General features: G+C 39.6%; 1 protein-coding gene across 3 annotated transcripts in view; it reads right to left on the bottom strand.

Annotated features, from left to right (window-relative positions):
• Positions 1-6,306: 6,306 nt before the first annotated feature.
• The window catches only part of SMAD9 (SMAD family member 9), a 71,683-nt gene continuing 64,151 nt past the window's right edge, over positions 6,307-13,838 (bottom strand). For all 3 annotated transcript variants that reach the window (XM_061133381.1, XM_061133380.1, XM_061133379.1), the window contains exons 5-6: positions 12,161-12,417; positions 6,307-9,822 (exon numbers count right to left, since the gene is read on the bottom strand). In XM_061133381.1, coding sequence (XP_060989364.1) covers positions 9,679-9,822; positions 12,161-12,417 — 401 coding nt within the window. In that variant the 3' untranslated portion in view covers positions 6,307-9,678. The remainder of the gene's footprint in view (positions 9,823-12,160; positions 12,418-13,838) is intronic.

Below are 13,838 nucleotides of genomic sequence, written 5' to 3'. Positions count from 1 at the left end.
GGAAGAAGTGGAGGAAGTTACATTGCTTTTGTGAGAGTACTCTCAGTAATAGAAGCTAGAGTTCTTGCTGAACAGAGAAGAAATGAGGCCAAGAGGAAGTGGAGTTTACTATGACATTGCAGAGCAAGTGTAGGAAGAATCGGAGAACACAAGGAATTTCATCTAGGAAACTAGCAACTTATGCTAGGAAACTAGCAAATGAGTTAGCAACTGTCCCAGTCTTTATTACACTCTGTAACAGTGGGTATATCAATAACTCAAGCTTCTTAATGCCTTGGTTTTAAGACCATTCCCAGTCTTCCACTTGAAGAGTGGGATTTGGAGGGATTGAATAAACAAGCCTGTGGGATTTAGTGGCAAGTAAGTAACTCAGGGACGGCTCTCAACTCAGGGAGAAACCCAAAGGGATTTGCTTCAGCTCGTCAACCAGCAGCTCTAGCGCACTGCCAAAACTTGCTGAAAAGCAATCAGAAAAGGAAAGGGAAAGAAAGAAAATGATGAAACAGATGTTTTGCATCAGAAGGAGTTAATCCAAACAAGCTGGTCTTCAAAAGAGGTGTCCATCAAAGATTATATTAGCCAAAAATTGTGAGGGGACTACAGTTAGTTTTGAATAGGCAACTACAAAAGATCATAAATAATGTTACCAAAATTATATGTAAATATATAATTATATGCTCATGCAAGCTCATATGCAAAATTGGAAGTAGCAAAGGAAAATTGGGGCACTGGTCATGGGATAGAGGAATGGGGTGTTCAGTGGTTGGGAGATCTTTTATCAAAATAATCCTTTGAATGCTTAAATTTTTACCATGCACAGATGACCCTTTCCAAAATGTTTTTGTTATTACAAACTGAAGTGCTATTACAAATTGAAAGCAGTAGATAGGCTATGCTTTTTTCTTGGCTTTCTAGTTCAGTTTATAGAAAGAAATATGTTTTTACTGCTGAATCTTTATTTCTGAATACACAGCACTTATTTATTATGAAAGTCCCCTCTGAGAGTTTCTTACCATCCATGTGAGATCTTAGTTCCCTGATCAGGGATTGAACTCTGCCCCCCTGCATTGGGAGCATGGAGTCTTACCCAGGGAAGTCCCGGGAGAATTCCTTTTCCTTGCATTTCTACCAGCAGTAGGAATTGCTGTTCTTTTTTTGATAGCTGTGTTACTGCTGACCATTGCATTTACTAGCATTTCCATGAATCCTGGTAAATTTGAGAACATTTTCCTATGCTTGTTGACTACTTAGATTTGGCTCTTCTCTCCATTAGCTAGTCCTGTCTTTTGTCTATTTGTCTATTTTTTCCATTAGCCTCCTTTTTTCCTAAAATGTGCAAAAAGTCTGGTGACTGTTACAAGAATGAACCCTATTTCATTTTTATGTCTTTTTTCATGTCTAACATTGGTTTATTTACCTTTTTATGGTATCTCTTTGGCCCATGCAAGTTTTCAAGTTTTGAATATTTGGACGTATCTGACACTTATGGCTTTTGGTTTAAAAGGTCTCAATTTGGGATCTTTGACACGATTGTTGATTTAAAACTTCCTGTTTCTTTTTCTAGAATTAGAAAATATAATTAGTACGGCTATTGGCAAGTAGTCCTGATTTCCTTTGTGTAACTAATCGACATGGAAATTTTAGTATTCTTATCATCATTACCCCCTCAATTTCTAACTTTCGTTATCTATGAAAATGTGTATTACAATCATGATTACAGATGCTGTTGAATGGTGCATACATAAGACCTGCGTTCAGATAGTCTAGCTTATGATTTGGAGATGGGCTGAACTCTCATTTGTTGAGCAGACTTGTTTCACTGTAGGAAAAAATTATTATTAAAATACTAATTTAAATGCTGCTTTTACTGAGTTTAAACTTAATATTTTCAAAACTTTTTAGTGAAAATACTTGACATGTTTAATAATTAGGTGAGTTGATCTCATCTTCTAATCAGGACGTGGGCTACTTTCCCTGTTCTCCTTGTTATATATTGCTCCACCCTCCAAATAATCGTTTGTATTCTTCTAATGCAGCAAAGGTAAGCTTTTATTATTATTCTAAACTGCAGCAAATTAAATGATGCTTTCTATTCATAGCTTTACCCTAGTGATATAGAAACACATGCAACCTTTCTTAACAATGTATTCATTGAGCACAGATACTGATTTTCATGAACTGTTTGTAGTTTGGGCTTCAAAGGGCCCAAGAGTATATGCAGCAGGAAAGCAAAATCAGAGAGCTAAGGAAAACAAGCATAAAAGAAGTTATGACAGTGAGATTTTCTGTTTTCCTCTCTTATAATTGTAGTCTGGGTCATTTACTGTCTTTGGCTGGAGACCACTGTCCACTGTTAAGATTTTATAGCGGTTGCCTTTGAAAATCTAATAAGGAGCAGGGTATATTAACATCAAATATTTGCACAAAATTATATTACTGTTTATTGTGGTAATATAATCATATCATATTAAATAAAATACACGTGCTTAGGTGTACTTCACCGTCATGTTGGTTAGGATCATCTCTGTGGGTGGCAGGTGAGGGTAATTGTGACAGCATTATTTCCTTTCAGAAAATGAGGCTTAGAGAAAGCCATATTTTTCTAAGATCACCCAAAGTTGTCTGCCAGTATGGAAGCTCCATGTCGTGCTCAGAGACCCTGTTTCCAGGCTCCTGTGATGCTTGCAGAGCTGGCCTTTCCTTTCTAAAAGACCCTTCAGGGCTCAGACACCCTGCTTTTTGTGCCAGTGAGTGGACCCTCCTGGGGTCAGGGGTCTGCCTGTGTGAGAAAAGCCAAGCCTCCCTCCTTTATCCAGGTACCTTTCTCTCTTCTTAGGCCCAAATGCCACGTGACCATGTTTCCTGTGTCTCTTCTTTATCCTATTCACCCCTTTAGCACCAGCAACCACCAGAATTGCCCTTTGCTCCCTAGTCACAGACATTCACTACCTTTAAATGGTGTATAAAGTCCATCTAAGACCTCACTTTGCTGAACACTTCCTGCTTTGTTAGCGATTAGAAAATGACCACAGCCCCTGCCCAGGCCAGGCACTGCCTATTCTGAAGGGCAATGAGAATTTAAAACAGATTTACCAAGTAACTCACAGGTACCCAGTCTGGAGAGGAGGGCTGGGTGTTTTGGGGCCTCTTCTCCAGCCGCAGGATGAAGCCTGGGATCACCGTGGTGCTCCCCACTGTGGCGGTGGGAACGCCAGGTCCTCAGAGGCCAGTGCTGCCTAACTGCCTGCACTGTGCCCTCGCTGGGCAATGTCAGGGCTCACCTCTGGTGTTAGTAACAGGAGGCAGGAATCGAATGCTTAACCTCTAGCAACCAAACTGGCAAGCCTTCCCACAGAGTCTGAAAAAGAGGAGTATTTTGAACACAGATCTCTTAAAACAGCTGTTGCATTGGCAGAGCAGATGGAGCCAGAGTAGTGTTCAGAACCAAAATAGCAATAGTATCACAAATTACAGGTGCTTCCAAACAGGCTTGCCTGCGCTTTGTGAGGAGAAGCCGCTCCCCCCACCGGAGGGTGCAGGATGAACCAGAGACAGAGCTGCATCAGCATTCCACACACTGATGGCGACTGTCAGTTATCTAGCACACCACCCCGAAGCATGGTGGCTTACAGTAATCGTCTCCCGCCTGCAATAGTGTTAGGGTTAGCTGAGCTTACCGGAGGGCTTCAGGTGGTCAGGTGTCTCCTTGAGGAGGCATTCAGATGAGAGCACAGCTGTGGTTGGTAACATTCAAGACGCCTTATCCTCAGGTCTCAGTGAACTGGGAGTCTGCTCCAGGCCAGATGCAACCCACCGTTCATTTCTGTACCACCACAGGCTAAGAATAGTTTTTACATTTTTAAATGGTTGGAAAACCAAAAGAAAAACCATCTCATGACATGTGAAAATTACATGAAATTCAGATTCTGACATCTGTAAGATTTCACTGGCACAGAGCACCCCTGGCCCCTCACATAGTTTATGGTGGTTTTGCACTGTGGTGGCAGAGTTGAGGAGTTACAACAGACATGAAGGTCACATGGCCTGCAAAGCTGAAAATTTTTACTGTCTGGCCCTGGATAGAAAGTCTTCTGACCCCTACTGCTAAGCGTCTCTCTACAGACAACTTCATTAACCATCAGTGGGTTATTTTGAGAATGTTCAGTTTTTTTTTCTTTCTAAATGATGAGGCCTGAGAGAATTCAGCCTGTCACTTGCGAGCATTATCTCCAAATAACATACTGCATGCAGGTGTGAGTAATTTGGGGCTTAAAACAACCATGAATATAATTTTCATTATATTTACTCCATCTTATCATCTTTCAGATTACTGGAGTAAATCTGAGGCCACAGTTAACATTTTTATCAGATGTATGCAAATAATAGAACCATCTATGATGATCATACAGAGATAAACATTCAGAACTGTTATCTTCTTTATACTCCTTGTTGACTTGTTCTGTGAGAATTCTTATGCTTCTTTACTCAAATTCACATTCTGAAAATAAATGCCTAGAGCAGAAATGATTTTAACAATTTTAACTGTCAAAGCTGCCTTTCCTTGCTACTACTGTGCAGCTGAGTATTTGCAAACTAAATCATAAGCATGCTTCTCTCATCCCCACCAGCTGCAGCATGGTCACCAGACATGCAGTTGGAAGCTTGCGATTATTTTTATTTTGAGAAGAAATTAAATAATTGCTGATTTTAAAAAAGGACAATCGGAGACAAATAACCATTTCTGCCTTCATAATGGGAACCCCAAATGCCTTTCTAAACAAACAACAGCTGGAAAATGCTGAACACAGATACAATCCTTGCCTTTAAAAAGTTCCCATCCTTGTAGAGATGGATGGACAAGAAGACAGTATGGTATGGGGATTGATAGTTGATCGTTGATGAGCACAAACTACGATGGGGGCACAGAGAGTGGGCCCCTAAGCTGGTCTAGAAATGTCTGGGAGCCTTGCTAATGGGAACCAATGGGAAGGAAGGCAAGGTGGATCAGCCCAGAAACCTTCTGGGGTACCCACCCAGGCCTGGTGGAGACCTCATTGCTAGGCCCTCCAGCAGCCTGTCCCAGCTGATGGCACACTGACCTTTATCAGTTTACTTGTTCATCTTCCTCCACAGACTTGGCAGTTTCTTTAAGGCAGAAACTGCCATCTGTCCTTGTTCTCTGCAGTGCCTGCCAGGTAGTAGTTGATGCTCAAGAACCATCTAATAAGTGAATATGTGGAAGTTTCTAGGCTAATGAAAATATTCTGTCTCTTAGATAGGCTAATGTTTAAAGAAAATATTTTATGTCTATACAATGGTATATTTAAAAGTATGTACTAGTTTGTGGTTGAAGTGCCAATACCAAATTTTAGATGCAAGGACAGGATCAGGAACCATAGGAGATGCAAAGATAAGCAAGACACAATCACCGCTCTCCATAAACTTACAGCTTAAGTAAGATGAGATGGTTGGATGGCATCACTGACTCAACGGACATAAGTGTGAGCAAGCTCCGGGAGTTGGTGATAGACAGGGATGCCTGGCGTGCTGCAGTCCATGGGGTCACAAAGAGTTGGACACAACTGAGTGACTGAACTGACTGAACCCTCCTCTATATGGAACCAGAATAGCTTGTCTTTCACCTGTTTACATTTTGGAATTCCACAAAATATTTCTTTTGAATAAAGGGCTCCATTTAAAAAAATTAAAACTTTATAAAGTTAATAAAAGACCAAGTTTTCTCAAAATATTTACATATTTTACCCCCCCCCCCCATTTAGGCTGGAAGGAAATTTAATGGAGAGAATAGAAAATTTACATTTTTAGATATTTTCGTATTCCTCCTGGATTCCATCTTTGTTTTTCCTGAGTTGCCCTTAACACTTTTCTAACAGGTACTATATAGCAATGTAGATATTTACAGTAATAAAATTGTTCCCATATACTGTAATATCACTTAATATTTGGTAATATACAGGAAAAAGCTTCTATGCATATCCTTTCTAAAATTACTGCAAAATATCTTCAAGGTTCTATATTTTTTTCTTTTTTTTTTTTTCTACTTTATATACAGTAGTGTGTATATGTTAATCCCAACCTCCTAATTTATCCCTCCCCCTCCAAGGTTCTATATTTAATGCCAGTTATTCTAAGATGTTTAATTCAAAACTGTTACCTAATTTCTCTATAGGATGTTAGATTTCAAAAAATCCCATTTTCAAAACAGGATTGTATAAGATCATTTTAAGGACCCATATGCAACAAATCCTTCTATGAGGTTTGCAGGGAATAATGAGCCAAAAGACATTTAGGTACAGTATTCTTTATTATAAACAATCAGATAACAGTGTAAGTGTGCATTTGAGGGATAACTGAGGCATAGCTATAATAAAAAACATGACTTAAATAGAAATAGTTTCTTTTTTGTTAGTTTGCTTTACATTAATTTGAACTTAACATACACCAAGATCATGTAATTTGTCATATAGTTCAGCCATTAAATCCTTAACAGGGGCAGACAAAATTTGGAACGCATGTTATATTTTGCTTTATTTGTTGACTATGTATGTCAAATATTCAGGACATAATCAAAGTTAAGCCGGTGCTTGAAGTCTAACAAGCAATACCTAAAAAATATTTTTGTTGCTGTGACAGGGTATTCACTTCCTAAGAAGACAATGAAAAGGAGATTCTAAATGCTAGGTAGTTGTCCAACTTTTTCTGATTTAAACTGAGTATAAAAAAAAAATAACAAAGTAAATGTATTGAGAATTGACATCTTAATAGTTCCAAAGCACTGGAAGGTATTAAAATATCACCTAACTAAAAATTTTTACATCTTAAATTTTTAACAGGAGAAAAAACAAAACCCAGACTTGAACAGCACTATAAATGTTCTGAGTCTTGTGAGCAGGCCAGATGTTACTGTTCTCTGTTGCACGACCCTTGTCTACAGCAACCTTAAACATGTTTGGCAATTGCTGATGCAATTAATGGCTTAGCATGTCCACTTTGCTCACAATCCTATAAAAGAATGTGAAGGCATTGTTTGGACTGTCTACCTCAAGGATTGAATGCTAAATAAGCACATTTAGAAGTCAGAAATCAAATTCTGCACTATAATTTTTAACAATTCTTACCAGAAAAAAATTTAAAGGACTGATCTAAAATGTGACTATGTTACAATGACTTAAGGGTTAACTTCCCATCACTCCTAAATTCTCTGAATTTCACAGTATCTTAATAAAGGCTTTTGGTGAGACAGACCTGGTAGTGATGCATACGTACCACTTTAATCATTTATTTTTTGAAGATAGAATTCCGATTCACTGGAATATTCTGTCCTGGCTTCCCAAAGCTGCGTGGAAAGCCAGTGTATTTTTTCATGTCATTTATAAGCAACTAGTACCGATTGATTCTGTAAAGGTGTAAGATTACCAGAGGAGGAGTCTGACCACTGATGGATAAAGTGATGTTTGATCCCTGGAGCCCAAACCACATGTACCTCATGCTGTTTTGTGCAGTAGTACTCGTTTGAGGAAGACTTCACCATATTAATGCCTTTTCCAAGGAAAGGAGACACAGGGAATTACTGGAAAATAGGGAAGCAAGAGGAGAAAAATCCAACTTTGAGACAAAGAAGAAAAGCCTCATCCAAGGATGTCTTCATTCATGACTTGATTGTTCAGAAGAGATGGGAAATCAGTTTCAAAATAGAGATAATTAGGAAATCAATTATATTTTCTTCAAGCATAAAAAAGAGCACATGTTTTGTTTTAATAGTTCTTGAAACATGAAGATGATTCTACAGATTTCCGTGTAGACTCTCAGCTCCAGAGGGCTGGGATGGTTTCTTGTGTACATTGACTCCACAGTACCTAACACTGTGCCGGGTACATACATAGTTGGTGTACCAATAAACTACAGAGTTCTCTAAACACTAAATGGACCACCTAGCTTTAATGTAAAATATGATATTTTCTATTGTATATATGAAAGCTTCTACTAGGTAACACTAGTCATTACAAGAGGTGACGGCAGTAGCTCACGCATACATTGTTTTCATATGATCATTCCTACCTTGAATACAATTTAATGAGAAACAGCTACTATACACTAATGCTAGAAAGAGTTGAGACAGAATTTATAAATGAAGAAACCTTCTGGATCACTGAAGTACCGTCTGTTAACAAGCATAATTACCTTCTTAAATTATACATTTTAAAGAGGGTGTGAAATAATTTTCCAAGCAATGCAGTGTTCAGTGGATGGGAATTATATACATATATGTGAAAGTACCTAGAAATTTGGTAAACGGCCCTCTCTCTATCATCCAAGGGTAAATAACAGGTTTTGGTATTGTGTATACATTTTTTAAAAATGTCCTGTTATTCAGGACCACTGTTCCTCAGAAATGATAGGGATTATGGAATTACTATCTTATTTGGGAAGTTATTTCCAGGTATGAGGCTTTAGTTTTATAAGAGGCTACCACCTATGACCAGCAGGTCACTTAATCGGTAGAGACACTAAGTTAAATAACTCAAATTTGATCGCAGCAACGTGCCTGGATTTTCTCAAAGGCTTCAGTGAACATTGTTTGCGTCATCTGTGAAGAGTTAGTATTTACCAACATGTGAGGAATATGCGGCAAAATGTGCCCTCGCCTAGAGACTGTGAACGTGGGAATGTGAGAAGGAATAAGTAAACACAGGGTGTTTTTATCCGATGCTGTTATTTTACTGCTGCTTCCACACACACACACAGGAGTTAACCACAAGGACAGCGAGCATGCTGTGCAGACTCGGATCTGCAGAGCTGCCTGCCGTGAATCACCAGGAGAACAGGAACCTGATTTCCTACATGGAAGGCAGGCATCTCTGTGGGTGATGCATGGACTAAGAAAGTGCTGGTCTTATTTTGCAGTTGGGGGATATAGCTTATTTCATGCTATTTTCATATTTATAATATCTTCCCATATTAGAGTCATTTATTTTTTTTTTTTGTACAGTGGTAAGATAATGAGGCAACCTGGCTCTCAGCTTCACAGTTTCTTTCTCTTCCGATCACAGTTTTAATTTGTTTAAAAGGTACCATTCATATCAGCACAACAGTCTACCTACAGGTATTTCAACTTCAGAAATAAAGCTTATATGACTTGTCTTACATAACTGATTTTACAAGCTTGATTTTCTCTTTTTGTCAGCACTTGAAGTGAAGCTATTTAAATGTTACGGGTTTGATAGCTTTGTTTTGTCCAAAGTGTTATTTGCCCTAGTGTTGCTAGTACCTGATTTTTGCTACGTAAACAGTTTTAGTATTTTTCTGGACTGGCCATACAACATGCCTTATGTGACACGGCAGACGAAAGCTGCCTTTGTCCTGCCAGCACCCTTCAAACACTGTCCACAGACTTGCCTCTCATTTCTTCTCTCCCACAAAAGAAGCTGCTGTTTATTAGAGCGTAGGTGCGAAAACCCTGCTTTTCTCGTCGCGTTGTAGTGGCATCAGGTTAACTAGAAAGCACAAAATAAGACGGTGATACAAAATACGGTGAGTATATATTAAACGTATTTACATGTGTCCTTAGAAACGTCAGTTAGTCATGACTCTGAAATGACATAAGCCACTGCCTGCAACAGCATCTACCCTACAGAAATGTGCATTGAGACAGGACTGTTAGGACACTGAAGAAATTGGGTTGTGTGGGGAGCCCATCTGAGTCAGAACTTTGTCCAGCCACTGCAGCGGTCCATGAAGGTGGATCTCAATCCAGCAGGGCGTGCTTGTGACATCCTGGCGATGGTACTCGGCTCCCCAGCCCTGAAAAGCAAAAACGGAGCCACGTGATTCTGCCAGACTTCCAGGCCGCCTCCAGGGGCACGAGACAGGCCTGCTGGACACAGCCCACCCACCAGGGCAGCTTCTGGGACCTGGGAACATGAACTCTGCATTCCTGCAAGTACAAGACAACCTTTACATCAGCCAGACACCCTAAGATGAGTCCCCATCCGAGGTTTCCTCCTGGGCTCACAACTAAACCCATGGACCTAGAGAGGGCCTGGGTTCCGGCCACATCAGAGACACTGGGAATTCATGCTGTCTTCCCCAGGGAAGGGAGCTTGAATGCATGTTCACCCCCTTAATGCTGAAGTCTGTATTTTGTACAAAACAGAACAATGGCTGGATCTGAAAGCTGTTAGGTGAGAGCTGAGGGTGCTCTGTGTTACTCAGGATTGATGAAGAAAGCTTGTTTCTCCTCTCCCATGCTGGCTCACTTCTGGCAATTTGCCATTGGTGACCATCCACAGGAGAGACCGCAAAAAATAAAGAAGTTTCATTAACATCCATGACCTCACATGGTTGCAATTTTTTATCGTGGGGACAACTTATCAATTTCTTTTACACTGATCACCTATAGTTATATTTGCTAGGAATCCTTTTTTTAAGTCCCTGCAATATTAGTAACAGTTTATTTTGTGAATTATGTAGTTTTATGAATTTAAAGGTTGCATATGTGACAAGTACATCTAGTTGATCTTAGGAAAATCAGATTCCTATACAAGTTTATAATACAGTGAAATAATTGTATCTGAGACATTGGCCATTTCATCCCAATTTTTAAAACAGGCCTAGAAAAAAGTAAGTCAAATGGTTGTTTATTAACAGCAATTTATCGCCCTCTGCTGGCTCTGAAGCATCAGAATGTTAGAAAAGACTTTCAGGTATTTGTTAATTGCCTGCTAATTTTACAGTGTAAAAATGCTTTTAAAGCTTAACAGTAAACTTGAATAAAGGCATCCCTGGTGGCTTAGACGGTAAAGAATCTGCCTGCAATGCAGGAGATCTGGGTTCGATCCCTAGGTCAGGAAGATCCCCTGGAGAAGGGAATGGTTACCCACTCCAGTATTCTTGCCTGGAGAATTCCACGGACAGAGGCGCCTAGGGAGCTACACTCCAAGGGGTCACAAAGAGTCAGACACCACTGAAACAACTTAGCACGCATGCAAATTTGAACAAAACTGCTTTGTCACCATGAAAGAAATGGATTCAAGAAGTCATTTTCTAAACTGGAAACTATTCTTGATTCTCATTTTTAAAATAATTACTGAAATTATAAATAAGAGTGTAGAAAAATGGGACACATTTTTCATGGTAATTTTACAGAATTAATAAATTTTACTTTGAAAAAATCTGTAACAAGCCATACTGATACCCCTTGACTGTCACGTATACTGTTTGGCAAACAAGCTCAGATTTGGAAATATTAGAATTATTTGCAAGTGCTTTGTGAGGAATGAAATAGCAGACGATAAACTGAGGGCTTAGCTTCAACATGCAAATCCAGTTTTTCCTTCCCACTAAGTAACTTCCTCCATTCTCCAACCTTCATGTCAACTTTAATAAGATCTAATTGAGAAATTCAACAAATATTCATAAACAGAACATCTACTACTGTCTCAGAATTAATTGTAAGCCCCATAATGTTTTTATCCCAACCTGTTTATACCTTTGTAAACAGCACTTAATTCATACTCTGTTGTATTAGACTCAGTTCTGTTTTGTAGTTTATTTATAAATATGATTGCCTCTGTTTGCCTGTCTGCTTTGTCTTATTCGATTTCAGGTAAATTCACCATTTACTGAGTGACCACAGTGCTCAGCAATTTGAGGGAAGAAAAAAACAAATCTCTGTAGCATTAAGTCCTATGCAACCATCATAATCACTTTATCTTCTTTATGTAAAGAAAAATCAGGTAACTGCCTTAACTTGGTTTTCCTCCAAAAGTAATGTACTTAAGAATTTTCTTAAAATTGCTAAACAAGAGATGTCCTACTCATGGAGGAGCTCTTCTAAAAAACAATTGAGAGTTTTCCTGCCAAAATGCTGTCTACTTGCCCTGGCTGTCCAACTGCCACATCAACCGAAGACTGTTTTAAAATATATATTTTTTTACTTATGTATTTTCTTATTTGGTTGTACTGGGTCTTAGTTGTGGCATGCAGGATATTTAGTTGACCCATGTGGGATCTAGTTCCCTGACCAGGGATCGAACCTGGGGCCCCTGCATTGAGAGCAGGGAGTCTTAGCCACTGGACCGCTCCAGAAGTCCTGTGCTTTTGGTCTCTATCTTAGAATCAGGAAGCGAGCACTCCTTACCTTGACAAAGCTCATCCTGATGGTGCACATCTTGGTTAGCTCATAGACGACTTCAAATCCGTGGTGCACAGACTGGGCGAGCAGCTGAGCGAACAGCTGGTTGTTGAAGATCTTGAGGCTGCAGCCACTGGGGATCTTGCAGACGGTGGCTGGGTGGAAGCCGTGCTGATAGTTGCAGTTCCGGCTCTGCACGAAGATGCTGCTGTCACTCACGCACTCGGCATAGACCTCTCCCCCGACGTAGTACAGGTGCACGCCTGTGAGGCAGAAACACTCTTCCGACACCAGCACTGAGTTCCACTTAGACTTACCACCCTTCCCATCTCATCCGCCTCTGTCACCTAAAGAGACATGACTATCAGCTGTGAGGTTAATTTTAATGTCACCAATCACTGATTAGTACCACAAGTGCCCCAGAGGTTGACCTGCTTTAATTATCATCTGTATTTTTTCCATGAGTGCATTTAAAAGTATAGAACAAAGAAGGAGGCTGTCATGTATTAATACTACTCCTGCCATGAAATTAAAAGACGCTTACTCCTTGGAAGGAAAGTTATTACCAACCTAGACAGCATATTAAAAAGCAGAGACATTATTTTGCCAACAAAGGCACGTCTAGTCAAGGCTATGGTTTTTCCAGTGGTCATGTATGGATGTGAGAGTTGGACTATAAAGAAAGCTGAGCACTGAAGAATTGATGCATTTGAACTGTGCTGTTGGAGAAGACTCTTGAGAGTCCCTGGGACTGCAAGGAGATCCAACCAGTCCATCCTAAAGGAGATCAGTCCTGGGTGTTCATTGTAAGGACTGATGCTGAAGCTGAAACTCCAATACTTTGGCCACCTGATGCAAAGAGCTGACTCACTGGAAAAGACTCTGATGCTGGGAAAGATTGAGGGCAGGAGGAGAAGGGGACGACAGAGGATGAGATGGCTGGATAGCATCACCAGCTCGACGGGCATGAGTTTGAGTAAACTCTGGGAGTTGGTGATGGACAGGGAGGCCTGGCATGCTGCGGTTCATGGGGTTGCAAAGAGTCGGACACGACTGAGTGACTGAACTGAACTGTCACTTTCAGTCTCATGTTTGTTCATTCTAAAAGGAAGATCTCATACTATTAGAGGCAAAATAACAACATAAGGCAGAAAACATCAAATAGTCCTTCAGGGACATATAGAAGTAAAGAACTGGACACAGTAAGTACCATGGTAATGTTACTTACATGCATATACTAAATCCACTTCAGAGGACATGATAAATGGAGTTTACATTTTATTTTACTAACAATTATAAATCCATTTCTCTTAGTACCTCAAAGAGGCCTATTCCATTTTAAAGCTTATCACCTACATTTACAGGTCATAGAAATAATGCCTATTTTTACCTACAGTGAAATTCATGCCACATTTTCAGATAAAATATAAAGCCTCAATCAAAATGTAGTTTATGCTATTTTATCTCATTTTCTTAGAACTAAAAGGTGAAGAGGGTCTTGAGAATGTTGCTGCTCAAAGTACATTTTAGTTGATGCTTTTCCTCCAAATGTCTAGGTTTAAGACTCAACATAAATTTGTAACAAGGGACTGGAGTTAGATGAGATGAAGATGTTCTAGTCTAGGGAATATTAAATACCAGAACAATTGTTCCCTAACCTTTTAGCAGAAACAAAATCTCTATC

The sequence above is a fragment of the Dama dama genome, chromosome 30 (assembly GCF_033118175.1).
Source record: "Dama dama isolate Ldn47 chromosome 30, ASM3311817v1, whole genome shotgun sequence".
Taxonomy (NCBI): Eukaryota; Metazoa; Chordata; class Mammalia; order Artiodactyla; family Cervidae; genus Dama; species Dama dama.
Note: the sequence above shows the minus strand (reverse complement) of the source record. Positions and strands in the feature narration are given on the sequence as shown.